Raw genomic sequence first — 20,399 nt, 5'->3', positions numbered from 1 at the left:
AAAATTATTCCTTTCTATTTTGGCATTGTTTGTTTACCTCATTGAATTGATTCATTTAGTCAGGGGGTGGGGGGAGGGTGGATGGCCGAATGGTTAGCACGTGCGCACTGTATCATAAGGCCTGTCATTGAGTCAACTGGCGTGGTTTTGAATCCCCGGTTGTACGTGACAAGAGTAGGGTGTCGCCTGTCTAACCTCGTGGGTTTTCTCCGGGTCCTCCGGTTTCCTCCCACTGCTAAAGACCCCTACGCGCAAGCGAATTATGGAAATAAAATTGAACCATATGTTAGTCCCGAAATGACATAGTTTGTGTCGAGTGGACGTTAAACCCCATTTCTCCTTCACTCTCTCTCATGTATCAAGTGAAATTTCGTAAAAGCGTGTTGACATCCTCCAGGATTCGAATATCAAAGACATTCTTGTGTTGGGAAAATCATTCGAAAATATATAATTGTTGAATATAAACATGGCTCCTCAAATAAATCAACATGACAAGCTGGCAAGAATAATAAGAAATACCATGGTATTTGATCAATAATTCTATTTCCAAATGTAATACATATAATACCCAAAGGGGGCACTTAAACCCAAATTATATTTCATGTATCTGTTTACGTCTGAATATGTCTATTAAATTATCAATCTGAAACATCAATCTCCACTCATCGTCTACATTTAGAAAAATATTTAAAGCAAACTGATGTTGTCTTTGTTATTTCACATGAATAGCTTTATTAAAATTCATCTAGTGCGAATGCTTATCCATCTAAAATGACTTGTTGAACATTTTTTTCATTATTCATGATGTCAGACAATAAGAAAACCATTCAAAAACATATATATATATATTTTACGCATATATAATGCATTTATTGTCAAATTTAAAAGAGAAGCTCATTTATCATGTCACGAATATAATAGGAGTTTGAAACAAATCGTTTAAATAAACGTTGGTAAATGAGCTCTGTATTGGGTTGATTATACAAATATTCAAACCTTTCTAAAAGAGAATAAATACTACTAATAGACAAAAACACTTGACCATTGCTTGATAACGATACCTGTAAGAGTATTAAAGTTGTGGTTTTTTTTATTAATGTTTATTAATACCCTTACTTCTAAATGTCATTTGAGGATATTAAACAGAATGAATACATTAAATACGTTTTATATTATATTTCATTTTGTTATCTCTGTCTTATATAGAATATTGATTGGTGTTTCAAAATGCAGTATCAGTGTCGGGATTTGCTTGGACCCTTAGTTACACCACAAAATTCTTGCAAGTAATATTGTGAAATATGGTACTCTGTAGGCCTAATAATATTTAGTGAGACAGACAATTGTCTCGTCAACACAATCTTTTGAGACTAGCCGTTAGTTATTTTTTTATAAAGTCACGTGTGTAATCCTAGGGGGAAGAATTTTATCATGAAATATAAACCATACTTTCCTCGTAAATTGAAAAATAAAACGTCAGTATATAAGTGTTGAATGACAGATGTGTCTTAAATTGTGTATACAATCTAATTTTAACACACATACACACACCCCATCAATGGAACTGGAAAGTCAAATCGAAAGTAATACTCTCTATAATTTTGTTACATTTTTAAAGCAGGTCTGTTTAATATTGCAAAAAACCCGACATGTCAAATACGAAACAGTTTTGTGACAAATATAGCACTAATTGCATTCTAGGACTATTGAATTCAAATTTCCCAAAAATTCACCTCATTTTTAAATGAGGACCGTTCTTTGCTCCCAGTGCTTAGAAATGTTGTATTTCACATTTTTGGAGGCCATTCTCTGACCATATTCAAGCACTATAAGAACAAGGGTTTCTTCTACGTTGATAATTAATAGCTAAATGACAATTCAGAATCAAATATAAAACCATAAGAGAATTGTGCGTGTCATTTGACAATAAGTTTAGCAATATTTTGAAAACTAATAACGGATATGGTTTCGTTACACGATCTGTCAAACACGGCATCATTGTCTAAACGGGTACTTTTCTTTAAAACCATTTAATTTCTTCTGAATTAACTGCTGTCGTTTATTGTTCAGTTTCAGTTTCTCATTTCGTATGCTTTGACTACGAACATCAAAAGATACCGGCGAAGAGTCATTGTGGGATAAATGAGATCGCCAGGTCGAGGCACTGAGGGTAGGACGTCTCTGATTCAATATTTCATCCAAATTGGCATTTCTACCGAGTGAAGATGAGCGTTTTCTACTTGTCATTGAAGGTGCCGAGCCGTGTCTTCCGAGAACCTTCGATTTTTCCATCGATTCGTGCAAGGACACAGCTTTGGCTTTAGACGTATCTCTCTGGCCACGTAAATGTCCAATCTGTTGTTCGTGAAGAGCTACTCTAACAACTGGCTGTCCTTCTTGGGCTCGGAGAATCCTCTTGGTGACTTCCGTTGTATCATCCTCCCAAGCATGGCGAGTGTGCTCCGATTCCGTTTCAGATTCCCCCTCAGAACTTGTTTCAGCGTTATCTCTACTTGAAAAATTCCAAGAAATTGTTGGTTTTCGTTTTGCTGGGCTACTCTGAGGACGAACCTGTGTTGATGAACCGGAAGAACTTTCACTGTCTCTACGATCGCCTGATCGGTCAAAAGCTGATTGTGGTCTTTGAAATCGACGAACTTTCCTGCTCAGAACCCTTTCACCGTAGAGGAAGCATGGTCCTTGGTCGTCTTTCTTTTCCACAGGTATAATTTCAGGAGCACGTCCTTCCGAACTCCTGCCACTGCTCGACTGAATATATTCCAAAGTTAACGATATAAGTCTAATGTCTTGATTTGTCATACGAATTTTATGGAGCTTTTCCTTTTCTAGTAAATGAAGTCGTCCCTGGAGTCGAGCATTTTCTATGTTGTTAATACGATAAGCTCTCTGGACGCGGGTTGAGTTATAACTCGGGGCATCGGTGGATGTCGTCGACATGATTTTTGGTTCAGATCAATTAGACAAACTAAGGAATGAAGGCATGGTTTGGATATAAATATTCATCCCTGCACCTAGAAAATAAAAATAGAACTGTTTAATCAGAAATCGGCTTTGGGGGAACACTCCAAATCAATTATAATCGGAACCTTTGGCGTTCGAGGTTTGGAATATCTTTTGCAAACTATTATATTTGATAGACGGCGGAATTCATTTGCTTACACACTCCTAGTATCAATAACCCCGCTTAAAACATGTCTATCGTATGCAGTCATAATCGATATTCATTGAATGTTTTAAAATGATATTGTGTATATAAATACCGAGAATTCTTCATTTGTCAAGAGCTAATTAAATATCAATAACTTTTCTTTATGGTAAATACTATATCCGTTTTTAAAGTTTTTATGCTTTTTGAACCGGCCTGAACTCTTATTATAATGTGTTCCTTTCTTTTGTTAAAGTACCTCGAATTGAGATTGAATTGAACTCGGTACAGTGATGTTTTATTAACAAGATCATGCACGATATTTAATATAGTTATTGATAATTTTTTTTATATAATCTGGACAATAAATCGACTGTGTACCTTTTCTCGGGAGACGTATTTAGACGTATAATCAATTACCTTATTTTTTATTACAGAAATTCAATAAACATTTCAAATACACTATTAATGGCTTTGGGTTGTGAAATTATATCATCTTGTTTTCGGATTGTCTTTTAAATGAAACCAACGGACTTTTCAGCCTCTCGTGTTTTAGTTCGTAAAAATGTAAGTGATTAGTCTGCTATGCCCCCCCCTGGAGTCTAATCTGAATCCTTTATATTTGATTAGTCGACACGATAAAACAATGTATATCTTTGAACATTGAAAGGGTTATTGCACCATGTTAACGCCAAACTCGGTCGTATATAAACCATCGAAACATATCCGACTTAGATTTCAATCTGAAAGACAAGAGTAGAAATATTATCCGGTTACAGTTGAAATAGTTGGAATAATACCCGGATACACTTTAAATAGTTAGAATAATATCCGGATACATTTGAAAAGATCGAAATAGTACCCAGTTACGCTTATAATGGTAGAAATCGGATTCGGTTCACTTGGAATAGTGACAATTATTCGGTTGCAGTTGAAATTGCAATCACAAAAAGAGTGATTCCCCTTCCGGGGAAAGGAGTAAAAGATATTTGTTTTGATTTTGTGTTGTAATAAAAGGATTTACGGTCTAAAATAATTGCATTCAGATTCAAAATTGGAAGAGGCATCATTACTCTACACAAGCAAATAAATATAAGTAGATCTATGTTTTATTCTATTCCAAATAACCTTTCACGTATTTAATTACTGAAGACTGGCACAGGTAGATTAATTAATTGTTTACGAGATTTTGTTACTAAAAAATTTATATATGACTACTAAATGGAAATAGTTTGCAAGTGTTTTGTCGATAATTTCAACATACCCGATGTATTTGCATAGTATAACCACGTCAAATCGAGAAACAAAAATCACTAAGGCCGGGCTTATGCCGTATTTAAAACGTTATTGCCATCAAAGTTAGAAAAGATAACGATGCCAATATATGTATTTTAGATACATTGACCGAACCTTTGCCTATTTAATTTCATTTTTATTCCAGGGTATTACATACACTAAGATGCATTTTAACTAGTACACGTTCACCCCGAATTGGTTATCACCATTTTATCAATGTTTATATTTTCTATAAGTTTCTGTTTAGAAATTAGTTGGGAAATGTATACAAAATGTAATGGTAAAAAAAATGAAGTGAAATTAGCGATGTTTAACATATCGTCAGCAGCACGAGAATTTGTCCCAATTGTAACAGATCGTAATCCAGTAGGCTATCATTATCAACTGTTCTTTCCCAAATCACTGCAGATTAACATACAAATAGCAATCACTTTACAGGTGGGGTAATCTATAAGAAAAAGATTAACATGGTAACGTTTTCAGGATAGATTTGGGAAAGCACGGTGTCCACAATCTGGACAATCCACAATCCAGTAACATTATTTTATCATCCATTCTTTCCCAAACATTTACCTCGAGCAAAGAGGATACAAATATAAAACACATCCAGGTTTTGGTAGAGAAGAACCGCCACCTTTCCTGCACATTCCTGTCACTCCTCTTTCAGAAGTCACGCGAATCTTCTTCACGGGTTGACAAAACATCTGTATGCACTCAATGGAATGGGACTCATCGGTAGTGCAATTCTAAATTCAGATATTGAGAGAATATACACATGGGCTAAAACATGGCTGGCTTCCTTTAACCCTGAAACATTAACAATATCTACCCCATCTAGCCACTATTCGATTCCTCCTTGCATAAACACAGTTAAAAATAAATGAGGTATCCCATCATAAACATTTGGGGCTTATACATTGGGAATACTTAGCTTACCAGTTAGAACAATTATAATTAGATGATTTTCGCACAGCATGTGGAGCGGTGAAGGAAGCTAGCCATGATTTACTGTACAAAGAAGTTAGCATTTTACCTCTAAAACAACACCGTAAAAGACACAAGTATTTCTATATAAAATAATAAATCACTTAACCCCTGACTACTTTTATGATAATTCCAACAAAAAACTAACATTAGGAAATGATAAAAACCTTCCATACTATTTTTGCAAAACTAAATTATTTCTTCAACCACAAGACTTTTATACAATCTAGATCTTTCTATACGTAATTCAGATACTTTATTCAAAACATGATTACTTGGTACCTTCTCATTACAATATTGGCAAAAGAAAAGTTCAAATTATCCATTCAAGACTTCGTTTATCAAATAGTGATTTAAATGCATTTTTAAGAAACATAACTGAGTCTCCAACCTGCCGATGTGGACACAATTTTGAAGATCCTTATCACTTTCTCCTAGCTCGTATGTCGCTTATATTCAGATGCACGAAATATACCTACAAAAACATTACCTACAAAATACATCCACATAAAATTTCTATTGTATGGCAAAATTGTTTAGAATTAAGTAATAGATTTTAAGTACTGTAATCGTCTATTATCATTACCATCACTGGCTTCTGTTGTTTACGCTGCAACATGTTAGTACATTTTCAGGCCTTAAAGCCAACAGCAAACATTATGTGTATAGAATATTTGTAAATATACTATTCAAAAAAAGTAGGGGATATTTGATTTTGGGGGCATAATACTAAAATATGCAAATGACTACGAAAAAAAGTCACTATAGAACCTAACAGAAGAAACATTTCCAGTTACATGTGACGCCCAAACGCACCAATAGCTACCGCATGGAATGCAGGTGATGCTTGGGATCATCATGGTGATCCAACCCAAGATTTGCACGACTTTGACTTTGAATGTTACAGTCATTGTGGCATTGAATTCCAGGGTGGAAACATCAGTTTAATTGTTTTAGTGACCAGAAAACAAATTTTGATATGCGTCGGCTTACCCAAGATGAAAGGTTACGTGCCCTTGGCATGCTACAGATCGGCACAACACAGGCGGTTGTGGCGCGGACGATGAATGTTTCTCAGTCTGTCATAAGCAGGCTATGGTCCAGATACCGTGATACACAATCTGTACAGGACAGACCACGCTCAGGTCGACCAAGGGCGACAACTCAAACCCAGGATCGATTTATCCGTACCTTGGCCTTGAGAAATCGTGTCATCACAGCAAATCAGATCAGCGCTCGTCTTCAAACAGACACTGGTGTGAGAGTGAGTGGCCAGACGATTCGGAATCGACTGCATAGGGGTCACCTTCGCGCCCGACGTCCTCGCGTGATCCCTTGTTTGAGAGATCATCACATTCAGGCAAGACGTCGTTGGTGTAGGGATCGTCAACACTGGGATAATCGACGGTGGAGCAATGTGATGTTTTCAGATGAGTCAAGGTTCACTGTTGATTTTTTGGACAGACGTAGGAGGGTGTGGCGTCGTCGAAACGAGCGCTTCCAAGACGTTAACGTCATCAGAAATGATCGATTTGAGGGTGGTTCTGTTATGGTGTGGGGAGGCATCACTGTTGCTGGAAGAACGGCTTTACATGTTGTTGCAGGGCGTGTTACAGGCCAGTACTACCGGGACAACATCTTGGCAGTCCATGTTGTGCCGTTCGCACGACGTCATGGCCGCCGTTTCATCTTCCAGGATGACAACGCAAGATGTCACAGGGCCAGGATCGTTACAGGTTACCTCCAACAACAGAACATCACCACATTACCTTGGCCAGCACTGAGTCCCGACCTCTCCCCCATCGAGCATGTCTGGGACATGCTTGGACAGAGGTTACGTCAACGTCAACAACGTCCTGCCAATGTCCAAGAACTTGCTGCTGCGTTGCAACAGGAATGGGACAATCTGGACCAAAATTACCTTAGACGTCTCATTAGGAGTATGCCACGTCGGATCAATGCTTGTTTGGCAAACAGAGGAGGATTTACCCGTTACTGACTTGGTTGTGATGCTGTGGTAACTTTGCTGTTTGACCCCGGGTATCATTTTACCCTTATAATGGTCAGTCTGTGCCTTACTTAGTCTAACGATCATTTGGAATAAATCGATGAATGTGAACTTCATTTCATTTTGTCATTTGTTTCTTCGTCAGTTTCATTAGGTGACTTTAATAACACTTAAAAATCAAATATCCCCTACTTTTTTTGAATAGTATATATCATTCTTTCCTTCCATAATTTTATTAATTAATAACGCAATATGAATAGTTTAGAATATATACATGTATTTAAGTAAACTAATTGTAATTATATTGTTTTGTTGAAGGGGGGGGGGGTGATATAGGCCTAGCCTTTTCCCCAATCCTATTCTTATTGAATAAAATATAGTTTTTAAAAAATTATCAGAAAACACAAAAGACTAACGTTCAACGCCATGGATATAACATTCGGTGTATACAAAAACCTCAATAACAGTGTGGTAGATCGTATATCAATATTATGTATTCAAATTATTAAATCAAAACGAAAAGGGTGAATTACGAGATAAAACAACCTAAGTTGGCAATATAGTTCGATGAACTTTTAAGAATTTGGAGAACGCATTGATGAGAAATAAGGTAAACAAATAATTTGCTCAAGGGGATAAAACGGGTTATCTATCGAGGACATTAATTAAAACAAACAAAATTAATATACTGTTATATAACAGAAAAATCCAGATGAACCCTAAATAAACCCCATCAGCTAGAAAACAAAATCAATATGAACGATTGGTAGCTAAATTTAATCACAAAGATTGGGAGAATTGATTTTTATTATTAATATAATTTCATCTGCATTTTATGGCATTAATGTATTCAGTTTAAACAAATTAACCCAATGAGGTAATTATGACACACGGTGGTCTTTGTACACGATTCATAATCTCAACAGCATAATTTCATAACAGAAAATGTTGTACATTCGATTATTCAATTACACTGGAAGTTGATTCACAAAACATCTCTGTGGTACTTACACTATACAATCTGATATTAGAAAGCAAATAGTGAGAATGTTATTATTAACACATCATTCTATACTAAATTCAACCTGACGTAGAATTATTGAAATTCAATAGAAAATCGGGAGTTATTTTACGTTCTGTCAAATATAGTTAAGCTATCTAATAGACGGAACTTTCCAGGACACAATGGGAATACTTTGTACCTGTTTAAAGAGAATGAACATTGAAACACAGAACATGTGTACGTAAACCCCTTTCACAAGACTGGATGCATTCATAAATACAATAAACTATGCTTATGTATTGAAATTAATTAACACGGATGTGGTGTAGCCGCCATATTTACATAATAAACATGTTACGTATTTTATGGATAAGGGGTGGTTGAGATAAGTCCATCAGACTTTCCCCATGTCACTGATGCAATGGGAAGGGTATGGCAAGAAACAGAGTCTAGTCGTTCTGATGGATAAGAAACGGAGGTCCCGTGTACACGTTGTTAGCCTGCACGTAAATAACCCTTGGCAGTTGGAATTCGATGAACAATACAAAACGGTTGTTTTCTCTTGCAGAATTTCATTTGACAATGGGTGTGGTTTCAAAATTTAATTACACATTTTAATGTCACGAACAGGAGTTTTAGAAAATGATTATTTGAAAATTTGACAATGACAAACGGTTTTGACTGTTGTATTGTTAGCTACTTTACAATATACACATTGTACGCCGCCCGAAAATTTCTCCGATCTTTTTCTTATTTTTTGGCTTTAGGAATATAGAATTACTAACCGCTTGATTGGAACTAGCCCCAGTTTATGTCGTCTTGCCGTTATTGCAGGGATTGCATTAGATCAATCTAAATCTATATATATATATATTGTTTAGCGATAAACTGCAGATAAAAGAGTGTTGCCATATGGTCAAATGAATTTATTACTGTTTTATTTTACTACCAAATTAGTCGTTGATGAAAATTTTAAAGGGAGGGAAAATATTCGTGGAAACTACTGCAAGAATAACTGCTAATAATTAGCTCTGAATTTCGATAGAGTTCGTCCTACAACCAAAATTTGATGTGAATAAAATGTTTGAAACATTCTTTAAGTATAGAGTGATTACAAGGGACAGTGTCTTCGAGACTAATTGATCTTAAGCTCTGAATTTGGAAAGAGATCGTCCATATTGCTAGACTATCAATCTTTAGTAATTAAGTTAAAGAAAAATCCCAGACGTCGAGAGTTTCGGTGACATGTCCAATAACCCTGTGAATAATTGATGCACTAATTAGAATTTCAACAATCCTTAAGGGATCCAAGCAAGTTTTAAAATCCGACCATCATAGACATATTGACCGGAAAGGCTGCATTGGTATTTTAAAAGAATAGTTTTCTACTTGTAACGTAATATCACTTACAGGGAAACTATAGACTCTAAATAAACTACTTTTGTTTATTACTTAGAGACACTTAGAAATTGTATATAGTGGGTAAATTATAGAGTGGAGCTCAATAACTTATGTCGACTTTTACTGTAGTCATTTGTCCTGACAACCCCCAGGAGAAAAGTATTTATAGTTCCAAACACTTTCCTTGTTTGACAACGGCTGCTTAAGTGTTTGCATCTCAGCAAGTCAAAAGCAATTAAAAAACTTTAAGAGCGGATTTATAGCTGTTTATTAGCTAACAACTACAGTGTTCGAGTTATTGAAATCTTTTTATTGGTATTGATCGATCAACCGCCTAACAATGGCTTCTTATAGAGTTTGATAGTGATGTGTGTTTTGTAGTAGATTGTGCATGCTTACTAAATCACACATCTCAATTGTACATTTCATATGTGCCCCGAGGGTTGTTAAAGACACATAGGCCTAATACTATTATTTGTAAAGATTATTCAGATTGTGCCTCTTGAAAATAACACTTTTCTGATGTTTTTGTCTTGTTCAGAAGTTGATTTAGTCGAAATTCTGGAATTAGTACTAGGTGGGAATTTTGCGTTAGTTATATCCTTACTCAGCATTACAAAAAAAGTCGCCAATTATCTGACAAGGGTTTTGCAATATGTATTTGTCTCTCTATTGTGGCAGAGTATGTTGGTAGGATGATATCAAAATGTTTTATGTTATGGTGTTAGTATGTTTCATTTTATACATTATACTCATATATCTGGAGGAGTCACTGGAAATTGGATTTCCAATTTGAACGGAAAGAAAATAAATAAGAGATTCGAATTAGTTTCTATTAAACACTACCCAAACAAGCTTGTCAAATGATTCTCGCACGTCCTGAAAATTCAGAACAAAAACAATAGGGGATTGGTCAGTCATTTGGGATCGCCATTATAATTGTGTTATAGAACGCTTGTAGATCAGTATATCGTCTCAGATTGATTTTATATAGAATGAACTCATCGTGGTCTATTATTACTGTGCTGGCTGGTTTAGTGATGCATTGATTCAATATACATAGCCGGAGATATCCCAATTTATTTACTTTTAGTGACCCTGTCGCAGTAAGTCTGTCCAGATTGATGTGTTCTCTAACCTATATCGATGTGCGCTCAAAATGGTGTTGCCATCTATAGCAAAAGAACAAATCACGGTGACATAGGGTACATATTTTAAGAAGACGATAAAATTGAATATACAGGGTGACCCCCGAAAATAAAAAAAAACAGAACCCATAAATTTTTTATTAAATCCTACAAAGGTCCAGCAAATTTGATGACTTAAACATCAGCCTATGTATAATAATATGAAATTTGCTGGACTTAAACATCAATCTGTGTATAATAATATGACCATTCCCAAAGTTTTAGTTATCTTTATGGGTATTAGGCGTCTCAAAATGTTCTCATACTGGATTGTTAACATAACCAAGGAACTGTATTCCGCACAGTTAACGAACTTTTTCAAAAGGTTATTTTTCAAGCAAGTGATAGTTGTCTCATTCAATAATGATTTGTCTTCTGGTCGTATAGGACGTTTTGGATGGTACAATGCTATTTACTATGTTTTGAAGATAATTTGGATAGTGATGTCTTATAAATTGTTTCCATGGCATTTAGTAACTTGAAAAACGTCGCTCATTATTAAGCAGTAATTGTATTCAATAGAATTGTTACCTGTGTATAGCTTTGCAACTTGTTCATTAGTAAAACCAGTTGGTAACAAATTACAGTATTCACTTCTGAATAGTGCAATGGATTGATCTATCTTTAGACAACAATCTACACTAATAAAACCCCAAAACATAGGTAAGTTTTCATTTTGGCATCGTGGTTCGTGGACAGAAATGAATTATCGTTCAGGCATTAACAAACGAGCTAAGAGCAAAATATGGCCACGTGAAATTAATAGAAAGTAGCAGGAACTTTAGATGGTGATACCTTTCGTTAGGATTTTGGATCAATTTAAGATCAAATTTTATTGACCATAGTCTTTAAATGTATATTTCAACACTTCTTTACTATCATGTAAACTAAATGGTCTTTAAGTAGATGGGTGGGGTTTTACAATCCACGTTGTAAGGTGCATTCATATTGATGAATTCGAGAAATATATTTTTCTAGGGTAGTGATAGTGATATTAGTTTTCAACACAAACCCAAGCAACGAACATGTTTGAATAAATACCCCACATAGTAAAAATTGAGAAACTGTTAAAGGAAATGTTGACATAATACCATGGCTTGGACATTTTCAATATGAAATATTTCATCGACATCATAAACACCCATTAATATTGATAGAAATTGCGCTTCAGTTCCATTTTAGGTGCCTTTAATTCTTCTATTGACTAGAGAACCCTTTGATTTGGATCAAAAATAACATTGTAACATCAGATCAGCCCAATTTTACTTTGATCTGAATCAAAGGTGTTCAGCTGTTTTAAAGATCAGGAATATGCCTGGAAGTGCATACACAATACATTTTAAATATTTAAGAGGTTATATTATATTTAAAATAAAAGTACAGAAGTGAATCTTATATCAAAATAGCATTGCATAAGTGATGACACTGCCTTATTTATTGATATAGCAACGCGCGAATGGGCTCCATTTGTATTTATCATAATCATTATATAATTAAGGTCTATAAATTACGATTTATCAAATATTATATGATTATAATTTACGTATAAACCAAAAATAACTCAACATTCTTATATTACTAAGATAGAAACTTACCCAATATTTATGACAGGAGTGTCCTTATATCTGTCTGTGCGGTTAATGTATTCGAATCATATTCTGCAATTCATACAATTATTGTTGTCAAGTTATACATAATGAATGGGCGGTATTAGCCTATATTATAGTCTCTCAGTAAAATGCAACTGTCTATAAACGCTTTTCTTTTCACTCGATGTTCAGTCAGGTAAACTGATCAGCATATTTCACGGCTATCTTATACTCGTGATAAGAATAATAAAAAGACATTGGTAACGAAAATCCCATTTCAATGATAATAGCTCATGTTTAGTATACAGAAATACTTATATCTCATACACGACCAAGGTTATCATGTGTATTTCATATACTTGTCAATGTGGGGTTTCTGCGATATAGAAAGTGGTTGTTATGATATATTGTATATATATTTTTGTATGTATTTTCTTTTGTATTTGTGTTTGTATTGTTATATATGTCTATTGTAAATAAAAAGCATGAAAATCCGCTGTAGTTACTCAAGCAGAATTTATATGTAGAAAAGATTTGTTTTTATTTGCTCTTTAAAGGGATTACATGTTCAATGTCTATGGAAAAAAAAATATATATATACATATCGACGTCATATAAGTTTGTTTATAGAAATCCATGGTAAATAAATAATAGAATGATCTACTCGGTGCCTGAGTTATTTATACACATAAACTAGCTCTAGATAATGTGTTTAGGTGAAAAATAAATACACGATAAAGATTAGCATTTTGTTACAGTTTCTTTACATATAATATTCCAATTGGTGCCAATATATGAAATATTTTTAATACTCAATAGTTACAAAATCGCTAGATTGTAGGAGTTGTCTCCCATAAACATCAAATCGCCATCACAACGAATATAAATTCAGCAAAAACCATGTTTTATTGGAATTTTATTTGTCGCAAAACAGTTTTGTGAAATACATGCAATTACTTTTCGAGTTCATCCCAAAATCTTATTTGTTAAGTGTTAGTCACGTTTCCCCCAGGGGTCGATATTACTACCCCTTGTACCAAGGATATGGCTGATAATGTTTGAAAATTAATGAAAAAAATTGTACATAATGAAATGAACCGGGTTAATGACAACGGACATACGCCATGGCAGTGTGATATAAAGAACATTTTGCCTGAACAGCGGTGCTACGGCCTACTCTTATTTCAAAGTCCAACTGTCAAAGAGTCATTTATGTGAACGCCAACGTGTACACGGGGCTTCGGTTTTTTCGTCCCATCCGAACGACCAGATCATTGATCCTTGTCAGGCCCTCGTGCTGAACCACTTCGAAATCTCAGGGGAACTTCTCGGCCTACTCTTACTTCAAATTCCAATTGTCAAAGAGTCATTTTACGTGGACGCCAACGTGTACACGGGGTTTCGGTTTTTCGTCCCACCCGAACGACCACCAGACCATTGTTCCTTGTCAGGCCTTCGTGCTGAACCACTTCGAAATCCCGGGGGAACTTCTCGTCCAACACCGATATCGAACCTCGGTAGGCCTACTCCTGGTTGGTGAGTCAACGATATACTCACCGTAGCCCCCGTACTCAATCTAGAAGACCCAAGTCGCCAATGTGATTTTATTAAGATTTGCATTACATTATTTTTATTTGATGCTGGGACATTATGCCCATATGGTAGTTTGGTTATGATACTATGTGAAATATTATGGAAGACAGCAGCTTTAATTGAACACATCTTAATATATGGTTTAACGGAGCAGATCAATATGGTTAAATCTGCCCGTAAGGAGAATGAAAATTCTATATCCGATGGTCTAGAGAGTTGATTATCGTCTTGTCGTGTGAACAGATGTCTAAATAATAGTTTATACATGTATAACATGTGAAGCCAAAACTAAAAGAAAGATCTACAAAAAGCAGATTTGGCTGTTATATAACGCATCTTTAAATGAATGAAATTAAAGATACATTATGGGAGATTAGATAAAGAGCTGGCAGTTCTCACTATAATAGTTAAAAACTAGATAATGTAAAGGCAATTTGCTAAAAAATTTCAGTTAAATTGATCCACTATGAACCGAGAATTAGGCGATTGAAATTTCGGCCTAGCCTCGATGATCATTACTAAAGTCGGTACGATAAAAAATATAGTTTCGATTATCCATTTCATGATTAAATCATAAATGAAATTTGAGCAACAAATAAGAAAATAATTAAGTAAATAACGCAGACTAGCGATGAAATCGAGAGTTGATTATGGTCTGGATAAGTTAATTAATGTCTAATTAATAATAATTTAGAAAACATTTCAGACCTAAAGAAATACCTGCAATAGGCAGATTTAGCTCTTGCATAATGTATGTTTAATCTAGCTCGAAACTGTTGTTGGCTGTAGATTATCGAAGACTTCTATGTTAAAATTCAGTTCTAGACATCGATACTAAACAAAATTGTTATATTTCATAACTCTTAGTGATCTACAGAATTGACAAAGAGAGAGAGAGATAGAGAGAGAGAGATGGGGTTTAAGGTCCACTCGACACAAACCAGGTCATTTCAGGACTAACACATGGTTCAATTTTATTTCCATAATTCGCTTGCGCGTAGGGGTCTTTAGCCGTAGGGGGAAACCGGAGGACCCGGAGAAAACCCACGAAGTTGGACAGGCGGCCCTACTCCTTGTCACGTACAACCGGGGATTCGAAACCACGCCAGTTGACTCAATGACAGACTTAATGATACAGCACGCACGTGCCAACCATTCAGCCATCCAACCCCGAACAGAATTGACAAGAGAGGACATGCGCTTCACTCGGTCACAGACCTTACTACATGTATAATCTAAAGCAGACTAATACACCAAACCCTCTTGCGACAATAAGAAAGTAATCTCCCTCTTATTCCTAATCATAGGTCGAACGGCGTCGGGGAGGGGAATTTATATTTCGCCAAATTTGACGGACTGATAGTAAAAGGGAAATAACTCTTAATGGCATGCAATTGCCATGTCGGAGATTAAACGTTTTATACAACAGAATTTTATAGCTGCCTTTTGACAGTCTCATACCCCTCCAAAAACTTGATTTTTAATTGTTTTTATAGTGAAAGCGTTTCAAATACTTCTTTTGATATTGCCTACTTCCTTATTTATTTATTTTAAAAGAAAATCCACGCCCATAAGTGTTCAACATTTCGCCAGATGTTTTTTTTTTCAAATCGATATTTATTCAAAATAACAAATTTCTATAAATGCATCTTCATGTTCACGCCGACTTTCCTCGAATATAATAATGACGGGACCGTTAGGTCAGGTGAAGGCTAACGAACACCGTTGGGTCCTTTTCAAAGGGTTCAATGGTAGGCCGCGAAACGCGCGGAGGTACAATGTAAAAATCGTGTTATAAGGAAAACCAAAATGACCTTTTAAATATTGTCAAATCTAATAAGGAAATCAGAGAGATCACTCGACCTTTTTGACCCAGTGACTTCATATGAAGAAATCTGAAATTGGCAGAGTCAAGATGATACCCCATCTCAAACAACTTTATTTCAATAAATCGTAATAAGGACTGTACAAGATACCTACCAATTATTTTTGAAAGAAACGAAGTTGTCAAAAATAAAAGGTTAACAATACTGAAATCATAGGAGAAATCAGAAATGTCCTGGAATATCCAAATATATCCCTTGAGGTGCCCTCGTCCCGTTCCAATCCACCCGAACAATTGACTGACAGGTTAGTTCTCTAGTCAGTCTTTTTCCATGGAAGCCTATAGCTATCATTCGTAATTTCTACCTATCGCCCCTTCTGAACGCGGAAGTCGAAAAGTAGACGTTAAGACAAAATGTGGGACGACAGCACGCTATACAAGCCGAAATCGACTTGACAATAGGAAATTAAAAAATAAACACATCGCGATAAAAGAGAGAGAGGGACTAACATATGGTTCAATTTTGATTCAATAATTCGCTTGCGCGTAGGGGTCTTTAGCAGTGGGAGGAAACCGGAGGACAAGGAGATAGCCCCCGAGGTTGGACAGGCGATCCCACTCCTTGTAACGTACAACCGGGGAATCGACACCACGCCAGTTGCCTCAATGACAGACCATATACATCCCCCTCCCCCTCCGCGATAATAGCGCAGCTCGTTTTGTCGGAACTAGTATAGCGTATACTCGACTTTCGTCTTGATGTCAGTAAGAAGGCGCCAACACGCATGCCAGGCCAAAATGCAACTCCAAAAGTAGAAATTAGGAAACTAGCACAAAGTCCAAAGCGAAACTAGAAAAGTCGAAAGCACGACAGCAAGTGCAGTGTGTTTATTTCCTAATTTCTTATTTTCGAGTTGCACATTCGCTTGGTATGCGTGTTGACGCCTTCTTACTGACATGAATAAAAACAAAAACATGACTAAGTCGAAAGTCGACAAGACGCAACACAAGCCAAAATGCGAGGGGTAGCTATTTCTTGATTTCCTATTTTCGAGTCGATTTTGGCTTGTATAGCGTGCTGTCGCCTCACATTTTTATCATAACTTTCGAATTCTAAAAACTACGAATGTTAGTTATAGGATTCCAAATTTTTCACTGCCAGTGAGTCAAGCCTGGCAAATAGGACTGAAACGAGGGCCCTGATCTGAACAGTTTGTCTATTACTAAACCATTATGAAATAAAAAGTCCCATGGATAAAACAAGACAAATTATTTTATTAAATAAACACAAAGAGCAAATCGTATACGAGTCCTACTCTTTATTTTAAAAATATGTGTAATGGATAGAACATAATAGAGGTTTTAAAACAATCGTCTTAAGATGTCGTGTCTAATTTCAAAACCCGTCTGGCTGTTTTAGGAGGTGTATTTTGAATTCATAAGATTGTATACATTAAATCTGTACGATCATGAGGAATAAAGACATGAAATCTCATAATTGCCTAGCTCAAATATTTCGGAATTGTGCAAAAATTAGAACAATTAATAAACATCACGTATGTCAACAATATCAATCCATTTATATTCCTGCAATAACAAAGACTTATGATATTATTCTGGACTCGTGGCGCAAATAAAACAACATGTGTTTGTTGAAACAAACCTTTTCCAATATTTTCCTCATTCTCAACTCGGACTATTTACACGGCGTTTACAGCAGACGATATTTGTTTGGTAGTCACGTGGTGTTGGTTAGCAGACGATATATCCGGAGAATAGAAAAGCAGTGGCGCATATTAACGTCTGAATGTTATGGATAGTGGTTGATTTTGTGACACGTGTTGTTCAAATGTTAACTCAAATCATTACTGGTGGTGGCCTATATTGACAATTGAGGGGACACTAATTCGTAACTTGAATTGGACTGTCCCATACATCCTGCTTTCAGAGGGACGCAACATAATTATTGCCATCCGAGCGATACATAGGAAACCTGTATATTAGAATATGGTGGACCGAATGTCGATAAAACACGTTTATGTCAATAATTATTGTAACGGTTATACGATTGAAATTAATGCTGAATGAAATGATTATATTTTGAAAAAAGTGGATAACAGTATTAAGCCAAATCTGTTCTAAAATAAATACTATAAGAAAAGGATATTATCAGACTGGGGTAAGAAAATAGTTCCACTCAAAGAAAGGAAGAAATAATAAAAGACTGTTTACGTGTAATTCCGATGTGAAGTGGAGGGTATCATGGTGTTTTTATTTGACTGTACTTAGGTTTTAAATTCGTACTCCAACCACGTGAATAAACACTCACATAAGATAGCAATAATATCAAATTATATTTTGGACATTATAAAACTGAGTGGTCTTTAAACTGAAACAGGTCAAAACTATAGTGTATGGGAGTGTTAGAAAGACATTTGCTTATATAGGTCGAGTCATTAAGATATGATTATAATAGGTATATATAAGTAAATATCAATATATATGTTTAATATGTGATATTAATATTCACCTTATTTGAACTCAAATCTTGGTGAAGAATCATGGCGGTTGGAGCACAGAAGATAAAGATGGATTATAATGCGTCTCGTGAAAGGATTAATTCAGCTTTAACCACTTTAAGGAAAGAATTGGTAAGTATTATGATACATGCAATATAGAACTCATGCAACATCACGACATAGAGATTAGGTTCTGCTGATTCTGTTTTACATCCTTACAAATCAATGATGTCGGATTGTTAAGAATTGGTAAATTACTGGTGCTTTAATATTAAGTCACAAACTGTTTTGCTTTTGGGATAAATTTTTAAATTGGGTACATTGGATAAATGTGGCTTGTTTCAATATGTAACCTATCAAATTTATCACTTCTATATTGAGATGTTAATGCTTGATATGTTTCCGATATACTTATTATGGATACCACACTGCTATATTTATTAACCTTGACGTTTGTGTATATAATGAACAAATTTTGTTCACACCACTTTCTTATTAAAGACGTTGAAATATCGAGTTTACGATCAACTTAAGTGTATTTCCTATAAGAATTAAAGTTCTACAGAAAACTAGTATTTATTAATTTATATTCTTGACTGCTACTATAATTACTGAGTATAACACGATAAGCCCATACATGAATGTACCGTGGCCCCACTTAGTGCGGAGGGGGGGGGGGGGCTGGCAAGGAATTGCGTACAGTTGTTCGGATGGTACGGAAAACCGAGGTTCACCTTTCACGTAAAAGAACCCTTGGCAGTTGGAATTCGATGAAGGGGGGGGGGGGGCACAATTCCCCCAAAAGCACATTATGTGGCGCATGTCCGTCTGCCCGGTTGGTTCAGGAAAGTTGGACGGTAATTCCCATTTTATTTAACTTCCAAGTGATTTGACATAAATTCATCATCAAGTCACAGTGAATCATTCAGCCTAAAATGTGTCATTATTATTAAAATTTGCATCATATGCGTTTATCATAAGCCACTCTCGTTCCACTTGAAACTACCACAAACAAAGTTAACCTTCTGCATCTTTACACATTATTATGTTTTAGTAGAATTCTTAAAGAAAATTACAGCCCTTACATGTGCCGCCTTTCAGCTATGTAATTAAATTCTAGTTTCTTTTTTCATCTTTTAATTGATTATATACTTGTAATTGTTAAGGTTTGCACATGGATTGCTTTAAAATGTTGGTTAAATATTAAAAGCTGTTTTTTTATAAGTTGGAGGGAATTTAAGTTGCATAGTTGTGATGTTATGCATAAGTAAATAAACCTCTAGTTAAAACTCGGTATATGCCTTTAGCGATGTGAACTCGTAAAATGAAAAGTAGTATAATAAATAGTCCGCGCAGGAGGACCGTACTACACACAAAAAACCAAACGCCAAACCCGCGGAGAAGACAAGGTACACATACATTGCAAGAAATAAACAATAAATATCAAATTGAGTGAATTAGAAATAGCAAGCATACCTACCTCGTGCATGAAACACATCACAACTTATGCCTGGAGTGGGGATTTTGGGCCTGGCTTTCAGAAGAGTCAATAGCCCAGTAGTTTAAAAGCTGCATTTGTGAACAAGGTGTTCGTGAAACTACACACAAGAAGCTTTGCTCATTACCGCTGGGCCTAGGATTTTATATATAAAAAAAGTTTAAAATACACACTCAAAGGCGTATATGGGTATATTTCTGTACTGAAACAACTTGACAGGTGGCACTGCTGGAGGCCTTAGCTCTACAGTTTACCTTCTACCATGTGCTTTGGCTTTTGAAATTCAATCCCAAACCATCGCTTTCAAATATCAATCACTAGAGTAAAGCG

At 35.6% G+C, this 20,399-nt stretch overlaps 1 protein-coding gene across 2 annotated transcripts; it reads right to left on the bottom strand.

Moving 5' to 3' along the window:
- Window positions 1-526: 526 nt before the first annotated feature.
- Window positions 527-20,068, bottom strand: LOC126809842 (uncharacterized). 2 transcript variants are annotated; one of them, XM_050534654.1, is made up of 3 exons: window positions 20,052-20,068; window positions 12,641-12,703; window positions 527-3,032 (listed from the first exon to the last, which is right to left on the bottom strand). In XM_050534654.1, exon 3 carries the CDS (start codon window positions 2,956-2,958, stop codon window positions 1,996-1,998), a length of 963 nt encoding a protein of 320 aa, XP_050390611.1. In that variant the 5' UTR covers window positions 2,959-3,032; window positions 12,641-12,703; window positions 20,052-20,068; the 3' UTR covers window positions 527-1,995. The 2 variants fall into 2 exon arrangements, with proteins under 2 accessions (XP_050390611.1, XP_050390610.1); XM_050534653.2 differs by lacking the exon at window positions 20,052-20,068 and having other exon boundaries at window positions 12,641-12,866.
- Between the last annotated feature and the right edge of the window lie 331 nt (window positions 20,069-20,399).

The sequence above is a fragment of the Patella vulgata genome, chromosome 2 (genome assembly GCF_932274485.2).
Source record: "Patella vulgata chromosome 2, xgPatVulg1.2, whole genome shotgun sequence".
Classification (NCBI taxonomy): Eukaryota; Metazoa; Mollusca; class Gastropoda; family Patellidae; genus Patella; species Patella vulgata.
The sequence above is the reverse complement of the archived record's forward strand: the minus strand, read 5'-3'. Positions and strand labels throughout refer to the sequence as shown.

Bases quoted from the DNA above. Each gene is read 5' to 3' on its own strand.
- LOC126809842 (XM_050534654.1), bottom strand. From the start codon at position 2,958: ATGTCGACGACATCCACCGATGCCCCGAGTTATAACTCAACCCGCGTC.